Genomic DNA, 25,204 nt, shown 5'->3' with positions numbered 1-25,204 from the left:
ACATATGAAGTCCGTCTCACATGATTCTCCCTCTGGAGTGCCGAGACTTATCCCTCCTGGATAACTGTCCCGTTGGAGCAACATCTCTCTTCGTTTCGGAGACCACCATCCCCTTGGACTACTCCGATCTGCTGAACAAACTGTGCATTGTTCTGCCTCCTGCAGACGCACTTGCTAGATTGCGCCTCCACGTCAATACAGCCACCGCCGCACCCCTCAAGGCCTAGCAACATGCTAAACTCCTTGCACACTTCAGCCTCCTCCGGACGTATCCTTTGCATGCCGAAGAGAAAGTTTCAATGCTCCATGGCGCCGAGTCTGGGTCGCCTTGGGATGGCCACGAACATTCCATCGTCCGTATACAAGCCCATGCATAAGTACCAAATTCTTCGAGTTAGCAATTCCCCTCACCTCTGTGAGCTTTGCATAACTCTTTTGGTCGTTGAACAACTCATTCCACCTTGGATGGTCTCATTCTTGCCAAGCGCCTCGCTTGCCTAGAGCACCATCAAGTATAGTTGTCAACGTTGAGCCGTAGCTCAAACTCAGCCATCCCAACCTTTGTGCGCTCCGCATTCTTCCAAGCTTGCCTGTTCTCGTGGTGCCTCTTGCGCGAAGGGTTGGCCATTCCTCAAAATGCCAATGTTAGATGCCCGCTCCTCTGAGCGACTCTTTTCCCTACATCTCCATGCCCGTTTTCCCTCAAACGGTCGCGCGTGTGCTGACTGCCCTCAACGCAGCCCCGCTAGGTCCCCCACGTTTGCATGTCAAGTGTTTCTATGAGTGCTTGTCCCGCTCTGATACCATAATGTCACGACCTTAGCTGGTTTTGCCTAAGGCGTGCGGCACCCCCGCGCGTCCGTCCGCAAAGGTCAGCCTCCCCGAAGTCTCCCATTGTCCCTTAGGACCAACAAAAGAGAGAACGGGTTAAAGAGAACGCCTCAATCGGGATCCACAAGCAAACATGTCCGAAAAACACTTCATAGACAATGCAAATTACAAACAGACTTTACAAGCTCTGAATAGTTGCACAACAAAGGGTAAAATGGTCCATTACAGACCGAAAAGCTCTCGCACGTGTCTACATGACACAACCTTTATTTACAAGCCTAAAGAGGCCACCAACCCAACTAACATGGGACTATTTAGCCTTCGGCCGCCCCTCTACCTGCTGTACAAGGCATGAACATGCCAAAAGACAACGGACAGACATAAGCATTACATCCAACATCTTGTTTAGAAGTTTGTCCGTTACAGGTTGGCGGCATGCGGTGTGCGAGGGGAGGTAGGCAGTTCTGTGAAGGGCTCGTGATTAGTGATTGCAAGAAGGTTTTTTTGTGGACCAGATCAGACCGCCCGAGATGGGAGCTGTCCACAAAACGGTTTATGCCCGGATTGGTAAATACAGGTAGATACGGACCTATCCAAGTGAAATTGCAATCAGTCTTAAGTGTTACTTTTTTCTTTGTATAATATCAAGATATATTTTTCCTATTGATTAAAATGTTTCAAGTCCATATGAAAAAAATAAAAAATAGTTGTCTGGAGACCCACAAATCACCCTTAGGGAAGGCACCTAACTCCAAATTATTGAGAATATCATGCAGGATGATAATATACATCCCACTGTAAATGTGTTGATTCTTATGGGCTTATTTTGTGGGAAGCAAAGACATTGTTTCAAAGGAGACCTGGCTGCTGGAAATCAAGAAAAAAATACATTTGTGTGTCTGGTGCTAGCAGAGCACTTCCAGATCATGATACTTGTGTGTACTTTCACTGAAAGTTCCTTGTGCTTTTTGATATGAATTCTTTTACTTGTTAGTTTTCTCAGACTAGGTTTAAGTGTTTTAACTAATATGTTACATCAGTTTGTTATTTAAGCTAATGCATTCTGGGGGTTTCTATGCCATTCATGCAGGAAATGACTGGCCTTTGCTACTTTATGCTGGATCAATCAAGAAAGGATTCTGAGTATTGTATGGAAAGTGCCTTTACTACATACTTGGTAAAGTGATGTTTTCTTCTCAAATATATGGCACTCTACCAGTCATTAGGAAGTAGGAACTCATCAAGTTTATCCTAAGACATTTATAGTTTTTGTATTTGCAATTTATGTTTCTTCCAGACTATGACATGTTAATGTAAATTGTGTGTTACTTTATCTTAAGGGGCATAATTGTGGGACTAGGTGCATGCTTATTTATGTTCTTTTATATTTTTGTCCTTAGGTGACTCTCCACAATAATGTGATATCGTACTTATTTTTTTGTCAATAAGATAAATTAGCTATTCATGAGGTTCTTAAGTTAATCATATGCTTTTAGTTGAAGGTGCTTGGATCATAGCTAAGCTTATTTGCATAATATTTTTGGTTTAAAGGGGGAATATCAGTTATGGTTCTGGTTGCTTTGCTTATAATATCTTGACTACAAGATCTCCATTTGGATGGTGATGTTCAACTCTTCTCTTTTACTTTCTCTTGTTCTTTTGTGTTTTTCTTTTTCAATTTGTGTGTTTTTGTGCATGCTGTTATAGGGTCATGGCAAACCCAGTCAAGGCTTGAATTGGGTTTTGTCAAACTAATACACAAAACACCAACAGCATAACTTTTTTTTTAAATCCAAAACCATAAATTCTTCAAGGTACCCTTATAGATGCTCTTTGCTAATCAGATACAAGGAGAAATCCAAGCATGGCAAATAAAGAGATAGACAGAATGATATAGAGTGAGGACTTAAACAAACCATTTTAATATTTTTACTACTACCCAGGACCTTATTGATGTGGGAGTTGTAATATGAGATTAATAGAGTGTTTATATGATTATATCTTTTCTCCATAACATATGTGTGAGTGATGTGAGGCTACGAGTGACTCTTAGATTTAGATTGAGTTTGGTGGTTATCCCCAATGGTGCAACATCACCATCCATCTATCTGTCACATGTGGAGGTGTGAGGCTTTCGTTTACAAGACGAGTTATAGAATAGTTTTGGTACTTATTCTTAGATGGTGCAAAGCTATTGTCTGTATGTAAGGCACATATGGTGTGAGGCTAAAATTATTGTGTGATGCTTAGGAACCGAACCTTGGTTATTATCTTCTCTTCCTCTCTCTTTTGTTTTCATTAGTATCTTCAACCATCGTCTGATGCTTAGGAGCCATAGCTTGGTTATTATCTTCTCTTCCTCTCTCTTTTGTTTTTCATTAGTATCTTCAACTATCGTTCTTTCCCTTTTTCCTCTCTTTCAGTTCCTTTATTGTCAATCCAAAATATTTTCTTTTCCCTATATGCATTTGGCCTGTATGATACTGGTAGCAGAGCAATTTGTCCTACAATTTTTAACTTTACAATTTGATAGTGTGTGTGTATATATATATATATATATATATATATATATATATATATGTATGTATATATATATGTATGTATATATATATGTATGTATATATATATATATATATGTATATATATATATATATGTATATATATATCAACAATTGAAATTTCGTACCGTACTTGAGTTTTGAGATTCTCTCGGTACGATACGGTACTATATATCGGTACTATATATCGGTATATATATCGAGCGGTACATTTCGGTATACAGCTTGGTATATATATATATATATAATGTGTGTGTGTGTGTGTGTGTGTGTATATATATATATATATATATATATATATATATATATATATGTATATATGTACAAAAAAAGGGCAACTGCCGCATCGCCTTGTTTCTTTTGCTTGCATGGGGAGAAGAAACGTCACCTCGACGCTCGGTTTCTTCTCCCCGCGACGTCGAGGATTCTTTGCCGACGACGTCGAGGCCTAGTCGCCTTAGACGAGGAAGGAGAGCGATGCCGATCTCTAGGTTCTCTTCTTCTCCCTTCTTTAATACCACCCAGTAGTGGGCAGTGACGATCGATTTAGGACGGTAACAGGGCGGAAACAGTCCCAATCGACGATATTGCCCTGTAGTGGACGGTATTATTCGAAATTAAAATCCTTGATATATATATATATATATATGTATGTATATGTATATATATATGTATATGTATGTATATATGTACATATATATGTATATATCCATCAAAATTAATGCCCGGGTAAATCTTTGGTCAACACATAAAGCTAAAGAGTACTGACTTTAGACACTCTTTTTACCTTGATTTTGTCTAGTAAAGTTGTGATGATATTGTTGGTCTTGGTGGCTGAAGATTATAAACTAGGTCTTGTTATTATATGTTCGTGGTGTAGAAATAATTGACCTAAGATACTCATTTTTATATCCTACATATGGATGTTTCATTCAAGATTCATTGTACCGCGACGTATCGCTCGGTATGGGCGGTACATACTGGTCTGATAGAGGACTGGTACAGTTAATACATCGGTATGTCTCCATGTACCATGTGTCTGTATGCTCGGTACGTCTTGGTATGTACCATATCAATAGCTGGTTGGTACACCAATACAGTTTGGTAAGGCGAATCATGGTTTTATTAATAAATAAACAACTTGTATATCTATTCTATGCTGTTATTAGGCCTTTTGATAATTTTCAATTCTTTATTCAGAAAATTGGGTCATCTAGTCAGCGAAATGCTTCAAGGTGTGGGCTGTGGTGGGCAGAAATGCTCAAAGCGAGGGGCCAGTTTAAGGATGCAGCAAATATTTATTTCCGCTTATCTAATGAGGTACTTTACACTAAAAAAGATGACTTTTGACTCTTTGAGTTTCTAAATTTGCAGCTGATCAACTATTTTCCATCAGGAACCTTCTTTGCTTGCAGCTGTAATGCTTGAACAGGCATCATACTGCTATTTGCTATCGAGCCCTCCAATGTTACGCAAGTATGGTTTTCATCTTGTTCTGGCTGGTAATCGTTACTACATGTCTGATCAGGTACATAATTTATGTGCGAAATTCTATGATCATATACACAAACTTATATCTATGAGATTGAAGCTTGTCAGAAAATTTCTATGCTAATTGCTAAGTATTGATTGTATCAAGTGCAGAGACATCATGCAATTCGGGCTTACAGGAATGCACTTTTTGTTTATAAACAAAATGGATGGACTTATATCTCTGATCATGTTCACTATAATGTTGGAAGGTATTTTTTTTAATTTTATTTTCATAATATATATAGCTTTGAGGCATTGCATCTCATCTATCATGATGTAATTAGGTGGTATTCTTTTATTGGGATTCTTGATGTAGCTGTCAAACACATGCTGGAGGTTTTAGCATGCAGCCATCAGTCCTTGGCAACACAAAATATGTTCCTTAATGATTTTTTTCATATTGTTCAGGTATTGCCTATAGCTTTTTTCGTATCATTTTTTGGTGTCACAGCTTGCTAATCTTGAAAATTGCTTTCTTTTTTTTTTTACCCATCAGAGCATGGGAAAGAAATTTGAGGTTTACAAACTTCGACTTCCTGTTATCAACATGGCCTCGCTCAAAGTTCTCTATGAAGATTTTCGAACATATGCATCTCCTTCAGATGTAAGCTAATTTTTTACTTTTCACAGGTTCCTTTCATCTTAAATCGTCTTCATTTATTGAAGTACGAAAGCTAATCTTTTGTGCTAGAACCAAAAATCTTGACTAGTTCTTATTTTGATATTCATAATACAAGTTCTTTTTAAGAGTCAAACCATGGTGTAAGATGCTAAGCTGGAAAATTTACAGGATCACAGAAATGATTCAAGTTTAACAAAAAATGTTGCATATATACACAATGGCTTTATAGTAGAAACCGAAGCTTATTCATAATGTTATATAGGAGTTTCACAGATTAGATGTACATGAGCAGTGTCAAATAGTTCTTGAACCATCCTCAACTTAACTTTGTGTGTGCAGGCATGACAAAAATCCATTATACTCATCTCTCTTTTCTCTTCTGTTATCCTCCTTCCCCATGCTGTCTCTGCTAGAAACTAGTTCCATGGTCCTTGGCCCTCTTTTTTTTCCCTGTTTTTTCTTTTATCTGTTTAGCATCTTTTTTGTTGTCCTTTTTGCCTGCCACTTCTACGCTGGAATAACAGTGCTTGTTTCTTTTCTTTCTTCTATATCCTTCTACTTTTGCAATTGTTTCCTTGCTTGTATAAATCCCAACAGCATGTTACACTTTGGTTTACCTTTAATGTTACACTCTGACACTGAAGTGCATAGTGCATGTTTACTAACACCAATCGCACATAATATAGAAAAAGATATATATTCATCAATTTTATTTTGTAAAAGGTAAATTCATACTATGGGGAGAATTCATTATTATTGACAAAGTTCTAAATTCAATGTTATTTAGGATGTCAATTAGCTTACTAGCTAAGCTAGTTGATATGTACCACCACCTAGACCATTGTTTAATAAGTGGATCTAGCACACCACCACCATCATACCAATATTCCAAGGGCAAAAGTCATCGATTGAGGTATCAAACCCTCAACTTTTGGTGAATGGGTCTGTTACACCACCAAACTAATGTTTTAAGTGAAAAATTTACTAGATGAGAGTTCAAATTTTTAAATATTGGGCAAGTAGGTCTGATGCATGCCACCAATTTTCTTTTTTATGTAAGTGGCATGGACGAGACTTGATCCCATGACATTGCTATTCATTCTTTGATTTGATGACAATCCCCTTTTTCTTTTTTATAAACCCTTGGTACAAGAAAAAAAGTAAAATATAGAGATAAGTGAAGATTACAACATATCATAAGTTGAGGTATATCAATCATTATGACTTTTCTTTATAAAAAAATTTCACTTTTGGATTTGATGTGGAGAATCAGTTTTTTATGGTATATCTCATTGATATATTTCCATATCCGTGTAATCTTCAATCAAGAAGAAAATTCTTTTTGGGAATCAAATTCAATACATATTTTCTTCCTTTTTCTTTAGAATCTTTAATCAAACCTATGATTGTCTCCCTTCTTTTGTTTGTCTTCCTTTTTCTTCTTGGACAATCTTGGTAATTAATATAAGATTATAGTAGATGTTGTCATGTGACAATTTATGGATTCTGTAAAAGACATCCGAAACTAATAAATAATTAAAATTTAAAATGGTCTCAGATCATTGTTGCTCTGGTTTCCTGGAACTCAAATGGGCTAGCTCGAGCTTGTTCAACTGGTCTGAAGCCTATCACAAGTGCTAGACCTACAATCATTCTTGAGTGTGAGCTATGTGTAAATGCAAACTCCACTTCAATAAATCAAACTTAAAGAAAGCTTGGTTCACCCATGTGTGAGCATCTGTATAATTCCCAGCACGTGCATATGGAGTTGGTAGGCAGTTTTGTGCATGTGTATATATCTGCATGCAAGTATTTGTTTGTGTATAAACTATAAAGTGCAATTTTTTGATCTGGCTTTACTCTTTGGTGCCTTGAGTATCCAGCTGTTAAAATGCAATCTTCTAGTCACTTATTGTTTCTATACTATTTGAGGTGGATATTGATTAATGACATTCGTAGGTCCATGTAAGTGAAAGTTTGTGGCAGTCTTTGGAAGAAGAACTGGTTCCTTCAGCATCCACTGGTAGATCCAACTGGCTGGATTCACAAATAAAATCCTCCTCTTCAAAAAGAAACGATGAGTCACCTGTATGTGTGGCAGGAGGTGCGTTAGCAGTTAACAAATGTTCTTTTAACTTAAAACATCTATTAACCTTACAGCAGCATTTGATTTTTGAATATTATGGAGAATTGTGCTGCATTTATCTTTCCTTTTGACAGAAAACTTCTTACTGTTGAACATCTTTTTAATAGAATATGACGTGAACATGAACAATTTTTTCACATGCTTTGTCATGCATGTGCAACTTACATTTGTAACTTGTATATTTTATTTCTATCATCAATTAGGATGTCTTATTATCAAATAAGAATAATTTTTTTTCCTAAAATGTTAATGTTTATTTTATCTGGAACTTATAATGTCTAAAGTAGCATTTCTTTCATCTAGAATATGTTTTTGTTTTAGTGTTGCATTGCATCTTCACCCTTTAAGAATTATGGTCCTCGCTCAAAATTTAGTTGCACAATGCCACATATTGATATTGTTTCTTTTTAGTATTACACCTTTTATTATGTGACTTAAATACAGACTTTGAGAACATTTAAGTTCGTTGTTGACTAATTTAAGTCATGCTTTCAAGAGTTTCATGATCACCTGCAACCTTGACTTAGCTTGTAGCCATTAGCACCATACTCTAAATTGGAACTTGCCATATTGTTAATTGTCTGTCTTTATAGCTCAGGTTTAGTCTCTCACAATCGACAATCTACAAGATTTGGCTTCAGTTGGAAATAACAAAAAGGAAGGGTGAATCACAAGTTTGCCTCTTCAAGATCTTTTGGTCATATTATTATGGAACAAAATCCCCATTAAAGGCTTCCTTTGGGATTTAATTTTATTTTCTGAATTGATTTTTAGAATATCCTAGTCGACTTTATGATGTGGAATTTGATGCATTCTGGACTAGCTAGGTTCAAATGTGAGTCTAATAAGCTCTTATTGCAGTACTACATTTGGGTCAATCATATTGGATTCAACTAGTGTTTTCTTTCTTAAATTTTTTTTTACGCTGATATAGAATCTTCATCACATTTCTTCACTGACAAATTCATATAAAATGTGGATCTGTATTAGGTTTAGATAGGATCAAGTTTGAGGATTCTGCAGGTAAATTCTTTCAGATTAGCTGTTAAGTTCTTTAAGCTTTAAGAATTCTAGGTAGGTAGGAGGAACAGACTAGCTAGAATCTAAGTAGGATGGGCTGCTGCCGTATTTACACATTTTGTATGTGTTTTTTCTTTGTATTTACCATATGTTGTTGCGTCATTTCTATATTTCTCCTCTCCTGTGGGGGTTTCCTTCTACAGTTTTGTGGTTTCAGTTCCTTGTTTCTCTGTTTTAGAAGTGGCACTTACAGACCATCTTTTTACAAATTGGGTTATTGAAGCAAGGACAACAAAAAATAGATCCTTAATTTTATTTTCTTTTTGTACAATATTTTGTTGATGAACATTTTATCAGAAAGATTGATAAGCACAGTTCTTTCCTGTTTTCTTATGTATGCCTGAAGCTTTTCGATTTTGTGGATTGCAGAATCTGTTGTAGTGGATCTTGAGTTCATAAACCCTCTTCAGGTTTCAATTTCTGTTTCTGAAATCTCTCTTATCTGTGAGCTCATGGCAAAATCTAAGGAACCAGACACTGGTAACCCATCACCTTGACGTATTTCATATTTGCAAATTATCTTATCCAAGGTTAATTTGGTTCATAGTTCTATGCCTTTATATTTGTTAAATGAATAATACGCATTATGCAGGTAGTGCATCACATACAGCACCTGAGGAGGATTCAGAGTTAAAAGACTCTCCTAGTTGTAGGTAGAGGCTGTATTTTTGAATATTTTCACTAATTGTTGCATTGTAGCAATTCTTTTACACTGGTTTTATTAACATTAGTTATCACTTGTATTTGATCATTGCAGGGATTCAAACAGTGATGGCTCCTCCTTTACATTATCAAAGCTTGATGTTGTTTTAGGAGGAGGTGAGGCTAAGAGGGTAGGTGCAAGGACAAAATCATAGACCATTTCTCTTTTAATCTTCATGCACTGTCAGAAATGATTTTCTTTTCCAATTCTGGTACTGGAACCTGGATCAAAATAAGGAATATTGCTGTGTAGTGACATTTGCCATTAGAAGCAAACAGTGTATATCTCCTGCATTATCTACTCACTGTTATTCTGCAATTGTTGTCTTTTATAATTTATCTCTTCCACCAAGTTGGGTTCTAATATACAAATGTTTCATGGAAAATGGAATTTTGTGTCTTTTAATAATTATTAACCTCAGGTACATTACTGTCCAGACACTTTGAGGTACATTTATTAAAGTAGTCATTAATATGCTAGGTTCTTATTTTACTTTATTCATCAAAGATCACAAAGATGTTCTAAAATTTGTTGTGCTTGCTTCAAGTAACTCAATGTGAAAGATAAGACTGGTCCTTAATACTTATAATGTGCTGAAGCATGGTATGAAGTTTCTTATTAACTGTTTCTTGGTATTGTTTCAATAATTATCATTTTTGGTCTGAGAGAGGATTAATTTTTCACATTAAATATATCTAATGTATGACGTATACTGTCTATTGGTGATCAAATGATTTGGCTAAGGCCATGAGGAAATACGAAGCTTGTTCCTTCTAGTATATAGGTTCACTTTCCCACCAACTCTTTTTGATGTTCTTGTTGCCTATCGTGGTTCTTCATTTAGACTGGAAAGGGTTAGGTTGTTACTTGTGCTGATATGTTATTGATTTATCATGGTCACCAGTGGATCTTGTGGTCTTGATCAAAATGAACCTACATTATTCTAGTGCCACACAGGATAGGGTACAATTGAAATCTTAATATCTAGCTCCATTTGGTAGACTATACAATTTTCTAGACATGAGATCCACTACAATCATGTATGTGCATAGTCACAAACTGAATGTTTCATTTCATTTTCCCATCCTTATGTGACTTTTGACCAGTAACTCTGATCCCCCAAGTTTTTCGTTGATTTTAATTATTATTTTTTTTCAGAATTTGAATTTGATGTCAGAGTTGATGTTGACTCTGAGATTTTATGTTTTACTTTAATTCTTAGAGAAATTAGTTTCAGAATGTGACCTTGAAGTCAAACATATGTTCATTTAACTTTTTAGTTTTTCTCAATTTTTATGTCTTCACATTTGATGCACAGAAATATGATAAATTAGTGGAATGTTGTTTTTTCCTAGCTGAGGTTTACAGTGGTTATAGGTTAGTTTTTAACGTGTTGCTTCATATTAATTATATTTTAGGTGCATGATGCTTATATATTTTCATTTGAATTATGTCTTTTTTCTCAGATTTTTCCTGCCTATTAGGCAGTTTGTTAAACTGGAAAGATTCTTTGTTCCATGGTTCAATACTATCTAAGCCTCTATAAATTTGTGAATGATTCTAATTCTGACATGAATGATTATTTTGTTAGTTATATTTTCACCAAAGATGTTAATAATAAATTTTGTATGTACCTCAAAGAGAAAATCACAATTTGGTTCACATCATTCAGTAGCATGGCATGATGGTGTTTTGATTGTTTTTATACTGTACATTGATCAATTAATAATTGATTTAAAAAATTAAGGTATTCAAGTCCGAATCATGCAAATGATGCTATGATATAGTTAGTACTACTACCTTTGTTTTGAGGTAGTGTTAGTGTTCATAATTTTATGGTTTCGTAATAATGAATGTTCTTACCATCAGAAGCGTGGGGAGTACCTAAAGAATTTTGTTTGGGAATTCATTAAGAAATACAGACATGCATGCAAATCTTAGCAAAATTGCTGGATATACTATCACTTATTTTATTTTCATAATCTTGACATTTTAAGTATGATGAGCGAGTATGTAGATGTTTCCTACTGTATGGATAAATTGTGTCATTCACTTCCCACATATTTGTTCCTAGTATGAAGGTGAGGTATACAAAAGCAAAGCCTAACAGCTATTTTTATGGGCATAATGGACATTTGAATTTGCAACTTTGTTCTACTCAATATAATTCATGTGTAATGTAAAAATTTCTAGACTTCAAACCTATAGTTTTTTTTGACATTTCTGGTTCGTGGCTCAGTATATGCAATTGGTTAGTTCCCTGCCCTGCATCAGACATCTGTTGAGCCTTTGGAATAGGCTTGTATTGTAATTTTATTTTATGTTTCTGATAAGTTTGGTTGATTTTCTAAATGTTGCCCTTGTATTGACTCTTAGATACAATTAGAAGTTAGTCCAAAGATCGAAGGCTTACTGAAAATTAGTGGAGTGAGATGGACTCTGTCAGATATTGTGGTTGGTTATCAGTACTTTGAGTTTGATTTGAAGAACAAAGAGAAGAAAGGGAGAAGAGCTAGGCGTTCTTTAAGCCATAACCTGAGTTTTATTGTGATTAAGGTTACTTCTTGTCCTCATTTTTCTAATTCAGGAATGTTTAAGGTAATAACTTTTTGTTTTTCATCTTCAGGGCCTACCAAAACTTGATGCATGTATTCAGCACCTACCAAAGAAAGTATTTGCTGGTGATTTAAGGCTTCTATTGCTTGAGCTTCATAACCAATCAGAATTTTCTGTAAAGGTCTGTTTAATTACTCTCTGATTGTATTCCACCTGCCAGCTGGTCTTGCAATCTTATGTCAGTTCTTTTAATAACATGTAATCTGGCTTCGGAGCAATATGCTAGTTTTCTCCTTAAAAATCTTGTACTGGGGCATGTGGGCATGTGGCTAGCTGCAACTGTTGAATTTTAATATACTGTTTGTATGTCAATGCATATTCCTGGCATTGGTTTTCTGGTTAGTTTAGTTGTGACTTGTTTGGACATCTTAAATCCGCAGAATATTAAAATGAAGATCAGTCATCCAAGATACCTCATTCCTGGGAATATGGAAGATCTAGAAATGGATTTCCCTGAGTGCCTTGAAAAGCAGAAGAGTTCTGGGAGTAAGGAGACACCAGCAAATGTTATGCTGAAGTTTAAGAACCTTTTGTTTTCATTTCCAGATGTGAGTAGAAGTAATTAATCATGTGAAAGTGGTTACTTGCACTGTACTCTATATAAATCATCAAGTGTTAAATGGTTAGTTATAATTTTTTTACCTTATCATTACAGGATGCCACAATTCAAGGTGGAACTAATTTCACATGGCCTCTTTGGTTTCATGCTGGTCTTAGTGGAAGGATTTCTTTGTACATCTCAATATACTATGAAGTGGCAAGTTGTTCTAGTGACATGAAATATCGTATACTGCGCATGCATCATGACTTGGAGGTAACAAATGCAACTTAATATGTATAGTGTGCATGTTCATATATAGATTTGAGATGTGTATATACAATAATAACTTATAACTTCTAAGATTTCTGTGTACCTGATGTCACTAGCTATGGATGACCAATAATATTGTCACATATATGTTAAATTCAGCATTTAAATGATTGCTATTCATAAGTAATATATGGGGCAGCAAATGGGCCATGTGTTAGGTAGGGTTCTGGCCTTCATTGTAGTAGTGTCGGATCAGCTGATTTGACATGGCACTTCAGGTGGAGAAGGTTTTCCGCTGAAACCCATATAACAAATTGGCTGGCTGGTTTTGGGTTTGCAGGTGTCATGATGTTTCCAGAGGGAACAAAATTTTTTTCATGTTGGTTTTTTTTTTCCTGAAGCCTGAATACGCGTATTGCTTGATGTGAAGTGGACATGAAACTTAACCAGTTAAAGCTTTTCTTGAACAACCTAGAGATATATTTGGTTAAGCTTGGTCTGGTACCAATCAGATCAAGGTTCTATTTTGAAGTTATTCACTACCACCTGCAATCATTTTATGGAAATTATTCTTATTAATATCTTCCTGAACTGGTTCAGTTTTTAGTGAAAAAGAGTTGAATGTATCCTGTGATCAATTAATTTAAAAAAATTTCTTGAATCCCCAAATTCTATACAGGTTACTTGAAGGAATTCGGATGAAATATAAATTTTCTTTCAACATTTAGATGTTGCTTTGAAGTCAATGGTATATTTAGTTGGTTGATTTAAGAGTTCAATGTGGTAGCAGTGAGTTTATGAGTTAACATGTTTATGTTTTAGCTAGATATAAGTAGGTGATATTGTATAGCATTGACCAAAAGGAAGCATGTGAAAGACTACAGTGCTAAATGGGAAGAGTCCTTTTTGAAAGGAAGCAAGCAGTTTATGTAAAAAGGGAGTGGCAGGCAATTCTATTTACTGGAACTGTAAATGAGATGCCAGCAAGTACTTAAAATTCAGTACTCATAACTGTACCAATATTGGAATCTTACTGGACCAATATTGGTATAGTAGTCCTTAATATACTATTAGAAGTACTATGAAAATTACAGGCAGTATACTGCAATATTTGGAATTATGAATGCGAACCTTAGAGATTCATGTCAAGAAGGAAGTTTTGGAGAATGGGTACAGATTTTCACATGAATATGAAGTAGCTTCAATCATGAATTGAGTTTAATTGGGGAGAGGATGCTACCTCAGTTTTTGTTAAACAGGGATTGGAAGATAATAAATAGCAACCAGTAGAAAATTAGATGATATTATAAAATATAGATAAATGTTATAAATGTTCATTTTGCAACATACTAGTGGTACAAGGTTATGCAATGACCCTTCTGACTTATGTTTGGTTGGAAAGACTTCCATGAAGTATTCTGATATTTTGTTGCCAAAGAATCATCTAATCCAAAGATCTGCAATCCAAGAAACCTTTACCTGATGCATTCCGTTTCGTTATATTTGGCATAACTCATGCTAATTCCAGTTACTTATCTTAAAGTGTTGCAGATTTATGCAATTGAAAATTTTGACATAATTGTTAGTTAAATTTTTTCAGGTATTACCATCATTAGATGTATCATTCCAGATCTCTCCCTGCGAATCAAGCTTGGAAGAGTACTTTGTGCGTATGGATATTTTGAACAGGACAAAGTCAGAGACTTTCTCCCTCAATCAGTTGTCATGTGTTGGCAATCTATGGGAAATATTAGCATTGCCAGAATCGCTTTCTATGCAACCTGTTCAAACATTACTTGCTGGTCAGGCATTGTCATGCTTCTTTAAGCTTAAGGTTTGCAAACTTTAGTTCACATCCAAAAACGATTAGTACAACGAGTTTAAGTAATTATGTTATCAACTCTTGGGTGCAAAAAATTTGAGTCTGCAAACATTTGAACAGTTTAAAACTTGATCTTTTAGGATCACTGAAAAAGTTTTGATGTACCATCTATACAATCATGATGAACAGTTGTTTTTTTTTGGGTGTAAATTTTACTCATTCTTCAGGATTGTCGAAAAGTTATAAATACTGAAGGAGAGGTTACTTTGCAAGGAAGTGACCTACTGATGATTTCTCACAGTTGCAAAGAAGCAATGATTGATGTATCAAGGTCACCTTTGGCTGAATTTCATCAGCATGAAAGATTTCATCAGGGAAAGTCAGCGAAGGTCAGTAGAAGTCGAACCTTCATAATTCTTGTATCAGATGTGTTTGTTTCATTATGGATGGTTATATCACTCAAAGCTAAATTAGTAATCTACCCGACATCAAGGTTCGTTGTACCGCCCATGTCAATATGGTATGGGTGATATAGATAGGTACGGTTGGTGATTGAGATGTGGATCGCTCGAGTCCCCGTCGGCACGCCTCAACGTACCATGTGTAGGTACAGCGGTATAGGACCAATATGTATCGACCCGACAAATCTCTGAGATGGGTCCGGTATCCGAAATGGCAAACCCTACCCGACATTACTTAACCCACTCAGTTATTTATGTTGGGTGGACTAAAAAAATTGATATAATCAAGGGATCAAACATGTGATATAACAAAATTAAATTTACCGGACATGGAAATGACCCTATACTTTGGATATACATTTGATAGTTGTAAGGGTAGTTCGAGGATGTAACATAGTTGATTTTACTTTTTTTTCAAGGACCAAGTTTATTATCTGGATTATGTTCAATGGTAAAAATAGTAAGGTTCTTTCTAGTGAGCAAGTCCATTTCGTATATTATATACATGTGCAGACATGGAACACACGTGTGTTTGTGTGTGTGCATGCACACAAAAACATTTGTATTTGTAATATACATATTTTGAATTTTATGTGTACATATGTGTGGCCATGCACATGCATGTGTGAATGTGTGAATCCATGCACATATTGAAGGGTTGCTCCAGGTGAGATGATTAGTACTAGTGGTGCAAGAGGTGGAGGGTCTAGCACATATTGGAGGGTTGCTCCAGGTGAGATGATTCGTACTAGTGGTGCAAGAGGTGGAGGGTATAGCCAGCTCCAAATAGTTGGGATATTGCGGCTTATCGTTGTTATGGTTTTAGTGGATAAAGCATTATGTCTTCTATTTCTAATAATAATTTTTGGTATCCTCCATGAAACTCCATACATATTATGGAAAGAAGTTTTGATTTTCTGCAAATCCATTGATATGAATAATCTCTCATGTTATATCACTTATATTTAATTTTGGGCATAGGCATTGTAAATGGTTGATTTTACTCTCATATGGCTCTCCTTGTAATTTTGTATGACCTGACTTGTACTTTGTGTGGTTCAGGGAGATTCAAGCATTGTTGATTTCATCTTGATCTCAAAGATGCAGGGAAATGGTCCTGTCTTTGAGCCAGGAATGCAACCAAAGTTATTATCCTACCATGCATGTCATTGCAGGCAAGATTAGAACCTTGTTGGCTTCTGATTTACTGAGCTTTTAGAATCTTGAAATAACTGATGCATTTCTTATCCTTGTGTCCAGTATTAGCAGCAGGTGTCCATTATCTTGGCAAATGAATGGTCCCCGAATGATTAATCATGATTTCTCCAGTTCGTTCTGTGAAGCTAACTTTCACTTGAGAATCCACAGTTGCTCTGATGCTGCTGTTATCATCAGACTGACCACCTATGATACATTGCCCGAGAAAAACCAGTCAAGTGATGGAGTTAAGCTTTCTGATTCTGCTGAAAATGAAGGAGGGTGGCATGACATATCCTTGGTTAATGACATGAAAGTTCTCTCCAGCGTCCATGGGAATCGACCCAAGAAATCATCAGTTGACACTTTATCACCCTTTGTTTGGTGTGCGACGAGCTCTACTAAACTAAAGTTGGAACCATTGTGTACAACTGAAATTTCCCTTAAGATCTGTCTATTTGCAGCTGGTACGTACGATTTGTCAAACTATGAATTGCACTGGGAGGTAAAGCCACTTGAGGAAGGAATAGCTGGCGTGTCGTCTTCTGGTACGGCTCATGGGCACCCTTTCTATCTTACTGTGCTTCATGCCCCTCGGTGAGGTACACGCTTGGATGGTAAAATCGAGCAAGTTGCAAACTCCAGAAGCTGAAGATTCTTTCTAATTTCGCCATTGTAAATTGTGTCATGGACAACAGTGGCTGAATATGATGACTGTAGAGTCCATCTAAAGTTACTCTTAGAAGTTAAAGAAGCCAAAATTCAGGAAGTTGCAAACTCGGAAAGCTGAAGATTCTTTCTTTTTTCGCCATTGTAAATTGTGTTATGGACAACAGTTGCCGAATATGATGAATGTAGAGTCCATCTAAAGTTACTCTTTTTAAGTTAAAGATGCCATCAGCTTTACTGTGGTATTCTGCACTCATTTTTTGTTTTTTGTTTTTTTTTTGTTCCCTTCTACCTCATTTACATCTGATAGAATCAGAGCGCTTGAGGCCTTAGAATTATGCATGCAATAAAAATTAGCCTACCTATACAGAGGTCGTCTTTTTTTACCTTTTTCAATCTAATTTCCTACATGTTTATTCAGACTTGTGTCTGCTATTTTTGATGTAGTTGCTTGATATTTGATCGTCTATTTTGGATGCGAAGTCTGATGAACGTGCTACTATTTCTTTTAAGATGGTTGATGAATGAGACATTTCATTCTGTTGCTGTCCGAATAGATAGATCGATAAATGGACCATTGGCAAGCATGATTCTTTTGTGTTAACGCTGTTGTGTCAAAGACTATTTATCGAGAATTCAGGAGAAATCGCCATTTATCAGAAATGGTCGTGTAAAAAGAGTAATTCGAGTCTATTATCAATTTGTGTTCAAAATAATCAAATGCTTTTCTAACATCAGAAATTTGTGGAGCATATTCACCACTGTGAGGTGATCCATCGTCGGTGATGCAGAAGTAAAACCAAGTGGGCGTAAAATGTCAAAAGTCAACAAGGGTGAAGCCTTTCACCTAACGCAAAGCAATAGGTCTTGTGATCCAAGAAGCAAGCAAGCAAGCAAGCAAGCAACCTACCTTGTTCACCGCATGAAGATTGTTGTTAAAGACAAAACCCTAATTCAAACACCAGCATGATATGAGGGGTACAAATAGACAAAGGAAGATTCACCACAGTTGAAGCATTAGGTAGATAAAGCAATCTCAAAAAACAAAAAAAAAGCTAACAAAAGTAGTTTCCAATCATAAATAGAACGGTACGTAGCACACAACACTTCAACCAAACAAGCTCCGAGATGTACAATGTTCATGGTTATCTGAATCCACAGATATGGTTGTTCTTCATAAAGTACCAGGAAAGACAGGGACAAGCCCCATCCACACCTTTACAGCGCATCGAGGACTTTCATCATCGTCACTGCCGCAAGTCTGCTAGACTTACTAGGAACAGTTAGATGATTTTGAAGGCCCCGATGCGGATAAGCCAAGAATGAATTGCCCAACCAAATAAAGCCAGGTTGATCCGCGATCCAGATCTAACCAGTGGCCATTTCTTCCATCTGGTTGTGTTAAGTCCTGGAAGGGAATGAATAGGTTGCAGCACTGCTCTCAAGCTAACAAGTACCATAACTCTCAACCACCCCTCCCTGGTATTGATCTCATCAGACTTTGAGTAGATCACAGCAGCTATCAGCTGCTGCACCCCATTTGCTATGGTTACTGGTTCCTTGTCCTCCGTTCATCATAATTAAATGAGACTGGAAAACAGATGGGCACAAATGTTCAGCGATGTGGAAGTCATCAACATCTTCCTGAGCATACACGCTTGTCACCTCGGATCCTGATGCACTCGAACCACCGCTTGCTGAGTTCAGATTTAAGCTGTCAGACTGCAGAATTTCAGACCTAGCAAATGTGGCAGGACGAGGAGGCAACCCATCTTTCACTTTGCAACCACCATTTCCACCCTGTCCGCTGCATTCCTTTTTCGAGTTCAAAAAGCGACCACCACAGCCCCTCATTCGACGCATCGCATGAAGGTGACGCGACTCATGCAAATATGGCTGCAGAAAAGAAATCCCAATAAGCAAATATGACTGCAGAAAGGAAATCCCAATGATCCGCCCTTAGTCCATACATATGCAGGCCATTCAATCAAATAACAGTAAGGATGATGCCTCCCATAATAATCATATGATGATTTTCTTAGCCGTTACAAGGGGGACAAACTCGAGGAGTCCCACAACAGTTGGTCACCTAATGGCATCTGAAAGGAGCTACCGACGAATATCAAAGTACTCTTAAAAAGACTGATAATGTCCGCTAGAACAGATAACTAAAAATATATATATTAATAGCTACTCTTATGGTCACAGATTATGAAACAAAACATACTGGGAAATTCACTTCTATTGCAACAAGGATTTTTGTACTGTGCAGTAGACACATACCTTCCTAACTTTAATCGACTTGTTCTCTTTCTGAGCTTTAGCACGGGCTTTGCGGCGACGAAGAATTGCATGGAACTGTTTTGCATTCACATAGATCGGTCCTTCAGTTGTCATATCCATTGGTAAAAGCATACGCCCATTCTGCAAAATGAATATGAGGGATTCACGATCACATAATTCTTGATACAACTACTAACAACTAGGTTGCACCATGTTCATGATTGAGGAAGTTTCAAAGATCATCTGTTGAGAAAACAAGGGGAAATATGACATAGTAAATTTGCCAAATAATAAGTTCTCATTGCTTTATCTTTTCATTTTTCTACTATGTTCAGCCATGCACCATCATTGATTAAAAATAATAAGGTCATTGCTAGTTCTTTCTAGAAAAGACCAGTTTAAGTGAGATCAAGTGTTTTTAGAAAAAGATTTTGCTTCCAAAAAGTAACAAGGTTCTTGTCATCTTATGCAAACTCTCATGGAGCATATCTAAACATCTAATAACATTTAGGTTTAACCTATAAATTAGAAGTGCCCTGAAGTCAACAAGCTTACAGAATAAATGTTCCCAAATGTGGTGATGTTATAAAACATAGACTTTCGTTACAATTTTACACAGGCCACCCAGTGCTAGGAGTTCCAAAACCAACCTGTGACTTGTCCAATAGCCAGCTACCTTGACGACAATAAGCATAGTATTCCATAGAATCACATTTTAACAAGCACCAGAAGTATTAGATCAATATTGATTAGGTTTTCTACAGTGTTGCAATTTTTCTATATTCCACTGATAAGGATGAAGCTTACAGCTAGTGATTTCAACCATACTAGCCTACAAAACACAAGAAATACCTTCACGGCTCTATCAGTTTATTTGTTAGACACATTTATCAAGATTAGTTCACCTCTTTGGAATCTTTCATTTTGTACATACAACAAACAGAAATCTGCAAGATCATCATTTCTCCAACTAAAATCTGAGTCAACATTTTTTCATGTAATAGTAACTTGGCTACATTTAAGGCTGATTTCAAATACTAGTCACGGATGCTCATCGTGTGCCACTTGTTAGCATAGCATGTACCATAGTACATATAACAGTAATGCTGTCACTTAAGACACCTACTCTGGGAAAAACTACCAACATTTCCAATTCGGGAGCTCCTTGCCACATCAGTACATCCTCACCCTTACTAAGATGTCTATCCAACGATTTCTCTAAAAATGGACAAGAATTCCATTTCTTGCCCTTCATATGGAAAGTGCTCAGTTGACTTCTGTAGCAAGTTCTGTATTGACTCATCAGATTCAAAAAGCTCTCAAGTCAAATATCTGAAAACTCAAGGTATCAGTCTCAACACCTGAATTATTCCCTAGTTCTAGAAGCACCACATACAAACCTTCTAGACCAAAAAGCTTAATGGTATTTACTCAGATTAACATATACTTCAATCAAACCTACTCAACTTATTGAATTAGTAGACAATTTATAAAGTTGAAATGGTTTCTCCCATTCAAGAAAAGACCAAAGGAAAGAAAATTGAAATCTTTAGTCATACAAAGCACGAAATAGGGAAACCAACCATTGCTTGGGTTCCATAAGTTGCATATAAGCCATAGAACTGGTCAACATAAGAGCTACTGGGACAAACCTACACCGGTATAAGAAAAAGTGAGAAAAAGATTCCATGCCATTGTGAATATAATTAGTAAAATTATAAACAACTATTTTTACAAGATATTAGAGCACGAAAACAAAAAAACAACCTACCATGGACTGACCAAAACCCTGTTCGAAACAATTTGGATTTTCTGGTAATGATGGCTGTAGAGAGAAGGGCATCAAATGTTGCTGAATCTTCTGCTCTTTTATTAAATCCTTGGAATCTGAAGTAGAAAAAAAGTGTGGTCAGATTCACGTTAAACAGCATCAGTAGATAGAAACATCATATGATATGAACCTCAGAAGAAACTTCTGGAAAATAATGAGGATGTACTGTGGGTTCCTCAACTAATTTGATTAGACACATCGTATTAAAGAGAGAGATAAATGGCACATTAAGCTTTTATAATATATGAAGATAATAGTTGTCTGAAAGATATCTCACTTTGAAATTTTTTACTTACACTTCTATTGCAGCTTATACACATGTTTATGTTCTCGAATCTCGATAGAATGATTGCTTGTCATAATTGACCCCTTTCTTTGTTCTTCAGTGATTCATTTCCTACGATAGTTTTGCTACTATACATTGGAAATATTTATGTGTTTTTGTAACTTAAACACCACATATGAAATCCCTTAAGTTTTGTCTTTGGTTCTACATGTTCTTATAGGCCTGTTTTCCAATAAACATTCATCTCTCACCTTGTCTTGTTTACAAAAATGTGGATTCACGGTGCCAAAAGGGAAGCCCATTTATTTAACATCTTACACAACCTCTTAGGTCCAAATTTCAGCCAGCATAAATCCAGCAACTAATGGGAGATGCCTCGTTCCAGCTATCATCCCCTATTTTATGAATAAATCATGATTCGAGTTACAAAACATCTCACTAGCCACGCCCATGTTTTAGGTGTCAATGTAAAGTAATTTACTTGGAGAAGTAAAACCAAAACAACAAAAAGACTTGGAATATTGAGAAAGGAAGGCAGTGCAAGAAACACAGTACCTGGGAATATTGAGAAGCTAACCGTACCGTTACCACCTTTCTCTGGGATTTTGAACCCTGAACCTCGCTCCTTGCGTAAGTCTATAACATGATTCACTTGTCGTGACACAGCTGGTAGCTGTTCCTCCACACTGATATGGTCCCCAGTTATTGGCTTCATCTGGCTAAGAGGCTCACCATATATAGGTTGAGATCCAACAAACCAAGGAACCAGAGCAGTCTGAGGGGTCTGTGAAACCAGTAGCCGCCCAACTCCATGATTCTCGAAGAACATCGATGTTTGCATGGTGATCACTCTCCAAACCCCTAAACAATGAGAAATCTGAACCACAAACTAGTTTCTTACTTCACAGGTAAGTCTACCTCCGACTAGATCAGAAATCCAACTGGTTTCTCTCAATTGCGGTGATCAGACTTGCCCTCCATTGCATGCAGTTCGAATCTTGATGTCGTAAACACTATATAATCCCAACAAAAGGAAAAGCAAGTTGGTGCCATATACACAAACCCTCCAAATAAAACCAGCAGGATCGACAAAAAGAGCAGGATGGGTCAGGGAAGACGAAACGAGTAGCCAGAACACAGAAGTATGGGTTTCAAGAAACCATCTTTTCCCCTTTTTAGTCGGAACTTTTCAGAGAAAGTGGTCGCCGACTTGGCTCTGGAAGGATCATCCATAAACATCAAGAAACCAAATAAATCGACTCATAAAGCTTCAAGATTTGAACTTTTCAACGAAAACCCACACCGAAACCAAAAGGACACAACCCAGAGGACTCAAAGAAGAATCTTTCGCCGATCCCATGCGTGGAAAACCTATAACCAAGGAGAAAAGACAGGCAAGCATCGACACCGAGACAACGAGAAACGTCGGGAACACCGTGTTAGCCTAGACAAGAATCAAGAGACGAGATTGGAGAGGGAGAACTCACATTTGAAGCGGAGCAGCCGCCGGAGTCCCCAGTCCCGTCGAGGGAGAAGTGACAGGAAGGGGACAATGGGCAGCAGAGGAGGAGGAGGGAAGTGGGTGTTTGCAAGCTGGAGAGGAATGGGGAAGTGGGTTTTATTGCCCTCCGAAGGCCTTTGGGAAATGCTTGAGGCTATCCTATCCACCACACACTGATTTCTCTATTCTTTAATCACTTTTTTTTTCTTTTTTCTTTTTATAATCTTCCAAATATTTATTAAAAGCCAACTTGGATTGAAGTTAGTGGGATTTGATTAATCAATTATTCCCATTAATTGGTGGGCTAAGTAAATGGCAACACAAGACTGTGTCACTGAATCCCCACCCAAAATATAAATAATATATATTTTGAAATACATAAATATAAATATATATATCCTTAAAAAAAATTAATATTTATTTTCGATTCGAGTTCAGCTAAAATAATTAGCACCTTTAAAAATTAATTTATTAAGTATATATCAAAATTTTACCTTTTTATCATCTTTGAAATTTCTTCTTTTTTATTCGATCAATAGATCATTTTTTTTTCATTTTAAGGTTTCCTCATTTAAGATTTATTTACTCAAAGCATGAATAAAGCAATTCAATAAAGAAAAATACTCTGGAGAGGAAATAAATAAAAAATATTTTTATAAAATGATTCTTGTTTTACTAGCTTAAATCGATAGTCGAGACATTACAATTTATTATTATTGTTATCATCATTATCATTAACTTAAGACTTTATAATATAAATTTAAGATTCATAAGTTTATCAGTGTTATCTAAACTCAACATGATATAATCGATTCTCTCGAATTTGATTGAAGATATTTATAGGTATCGATAAAATATGGTATTCTATGACTAAAGATCAGAAACATATTTCTTGCATAGATATCCTATTGTTTAGCACATATTTCCACTGACAAATGATCTAATGTTGAGTACTTAGTATCTAATGCATATGATTAATATAATGATTATATACTTTATGCTATCCACACACCAAAAAAGAGAGAGAGAGAGAAGCACATCAATATTATGCTAAGCTAAATGCCCAATTGAGCTCTTCATATACATGCAAAGAAGAAGAGGGTTGGTGTAATCCAGATGCAACAGAAGATAGACTCTCTTCTCTCCTTCAGTTGTTGATCCTGTGGTCAGTGGAAGTGGATGTGTTTGTAGGGGCTCCATGCAAATAATGTGGTTGGTCAGTGGAAGGCACTGACAAATTTGTGAACCCCACCTTAGTCTTGTCCTCCTTCCTCACCATCCTCATCCAATTTATCACCCAAGTATCATATTTGATGTATGAGAAAGATCATCTTATAAATCAATATATTATTTCTATACATTAATTATACTTATATGTTGAATTAACACCTATGTATGAAACTTTGGTGTGGTTAGGTCTTCAAAGAATTGTGGTTAAGACATAACCTAGAGAGAGAGAGAGATATGAAAAAGATGGAATTGTTTACAATGAAGAATGGAGTGGTACAAGATTTTGTTAGTGTGATAAGCATTGAGGACTTTTCCTTTGATCCATCCAAGTGGAACACTCAATCACCACCAGAGGAAGAAAAGAAAGGAAGGAGGCTTTTTAGGAGGTGGTACAATGTGGGGTCTGTTGATGTTGGGATCCACCTCAGGAGCTGGTGGCCCACTGTCAACATCAGCACCAGAGATTGATTCAAAGGGTGACATGTTTGATCAGAAACATCACTGCCTTGTGAAACACACCTTCATTTTGCTACTCTCTTGATGTCATACAGTTGATGCAGACAAGATCATGTCAATAATGCCAAGCATTTAGGTTCTTCTCAAGTGTTAGTTTAAAGTAATTCTTACATATATATATAAATATAATATAGAAAAAGAGTTCTCTCTTTGCATGTGGTAATAAGGCAAGATGGTTAGTAGAAGCTGACAACCAATGTGATCTATCCAAAGCTTTGGAATGTGAGACTTGCACAATTCAAATGCCTTCCAACCCAACTCAATCATCAAATTGTCGAGAGAAGGAAGAGGAAGTTGCATTAGCATACGACTCAAAGAAAGGAAATCAAGATCATATCAAAAGAGAACAACAAGGAGGAGATTAATACAAATCATATGATCCCTCAGTTGTAGAAAAGCAAAGTAGATTCTCCTTGGTGTTGTCATACGCTTAGCCTATGGGCACAAAGTGAGGAACAGTTCCCCTAACTTTCTACCTACCAATCGAGTGCTTTCTTTACTTGATAAA

General features: G+C 36.4%; 2 protein-coding genes across 4 annotated transcripts in view; one reads left to right on the top strand and one right to left on the bottom strand.

Annotated features, from left to right (window-relative positions):
* Positions 1-17,301, top strand: part of LOC135671867 (uncharacterized) — a 33,454-nt gene extending 16,153 nt beyond the window's left edge. The window contains exons 12-29 of one of the 2 annotated variants that reach the window (XM_065180194.1): positions 1,922-2,008; positions 4,590-4,709; positions 4,786-4,917; positions 5,034-5,131; positions 5,207-5,330; positions 5,419-5,526; positions 7,504-7,648; positions 9,140-9,250; positions 9,363-9,423; positions 9,528-9,603; positions 11,850-12,029; positions 12,100-12,210; positions 12,470-12,637; positions 12,745-12,903; positions 14,501-14,734; positions 14,950-15,111; positions 16,246-16,358; positions 16,444-17,301. In XM_065180194.1, the coding sequence (XP_065036266.1) occupies positions 1,922-2,008; positions 4,590-4,709; positions 4,786-4,917; positions 5,034-5,131; positions 5,207-5,330; positions 5,419-5,526; positions 7,504-7,648; positions 9,140-9,250; positions 9,363-9,423; positions 9,528-9,603; positions 11,850-12,029; positions 12,100-12,210; positions 12,470-12,637; positions 12,745-12,903; positions 14,501-14,734; positions 14,950-15,111; positions 16,246-16,358; positions 16,444-16,981 (2,727 nt within the window). In that variant the 3' untranslated portion in view covers positions 16,982-17,301. The remainder of the gene's footprint in view (positions 1-1,921; positions 2,009-4,589; positions 4,710-4,785; positions 4,918-5,033; positions 5,132-5,206; positions 5,331-5,418; positions 5,527-7,503; positions 7,649-9,139; positions 9,251-9,362; positions 9,424-9,527; positions 9,604-11,849; positions 12,030-12,099; positions 12,211-12,469; positions 12,638-12,744; positions 12,904-14,500; positions 14,735-14,949; positions 15,112-16,245; positions 16,359-16,443) is intronic. The other variant, XM_065180195.1, reaches the window with a different exon arrangement.
* Positions 17,302-18,105: 804 nt separating this feature from the next.
* On the bottom strand, positions 18,106-23,095 carry LOC103982261 (nuclear transcription factor Y subunit A-8). Of its 2 annotated transcripts, XM_009399141.3 has the most exons (6): positions 22,937-23,095; positions 22,005-22,462; positions 21,104-21,219; positions 20,916-20,984; positions 19,333-19,473; positions 18,106-18,945 (listed from the first exon to the last, which is right to left on the bottom strand). In XM_009399141.3, the coding sequence occupies exons 2-6, from the start codon at positions 22,288-22,290 to the stop codon at positions 18,544-18,546; spliced, it is 1,014 nt and encodes a 337-aa protein (XP_009397416.2). In that variant the 5' UTR covers positions 22,291-22,462; positions 22,937-23,095; the 3' UTR covers positions 18,106-18,543. The 2 variants fall into 2 exon arrangements, with proteins under 2 accessions (XP_009397416.2, XP_065036265.1); XM_065180193.1 differs by lacking the exon at positions 20,916-20,984.
* Positions 23,096-25,204: the final 2,109 nt, after the last annotated feature.

Source organism: Musa acuminata, chromosome BXJ1-4 (assembly GCF_036884655.1).
Source record: "Musa acuminata AAA Group cultivar baxijiao chromosome BXJ1-4, Cavendish_Baxijiao_AAA, whole genome shotgun sequence".
Lineage (NCBI taxonomy): Eukaryota > Viridiplantae > Streptophyta > Magnoliopsida > Zingiberales > Musaceae > Musa > Musa acuminata.
This window is presented reverse-complemented; position numbering and strand designations above follow the sequence as displayed.

Excerpts from the sequence above, each read along its gene's own strand:
- LOC103982261 (XM_009399141.3), bottom strand. The coding sequence starts at position 22,290 with ATGCAAACATCGATGTTCTTCGAGAATCATGGAGTTGGGCGGCTACTG. Across the intron at positions 20,985-21,103 it reads AGGGTTTTGGTCAGTCCATG|GTTTGTCCCAGTAGCTCTTA; the intron begins GTAGGTTGTTTT and ends ATACCGGTGTAG. Across the intron at positions 18,946-19,332 it reads AGTCGATTAAAGTTAGGAAG|CCATATTTGCATGAGTCGCG; the intron begins GTATGTGTCTAC and ends TCTTTTCTGCAG.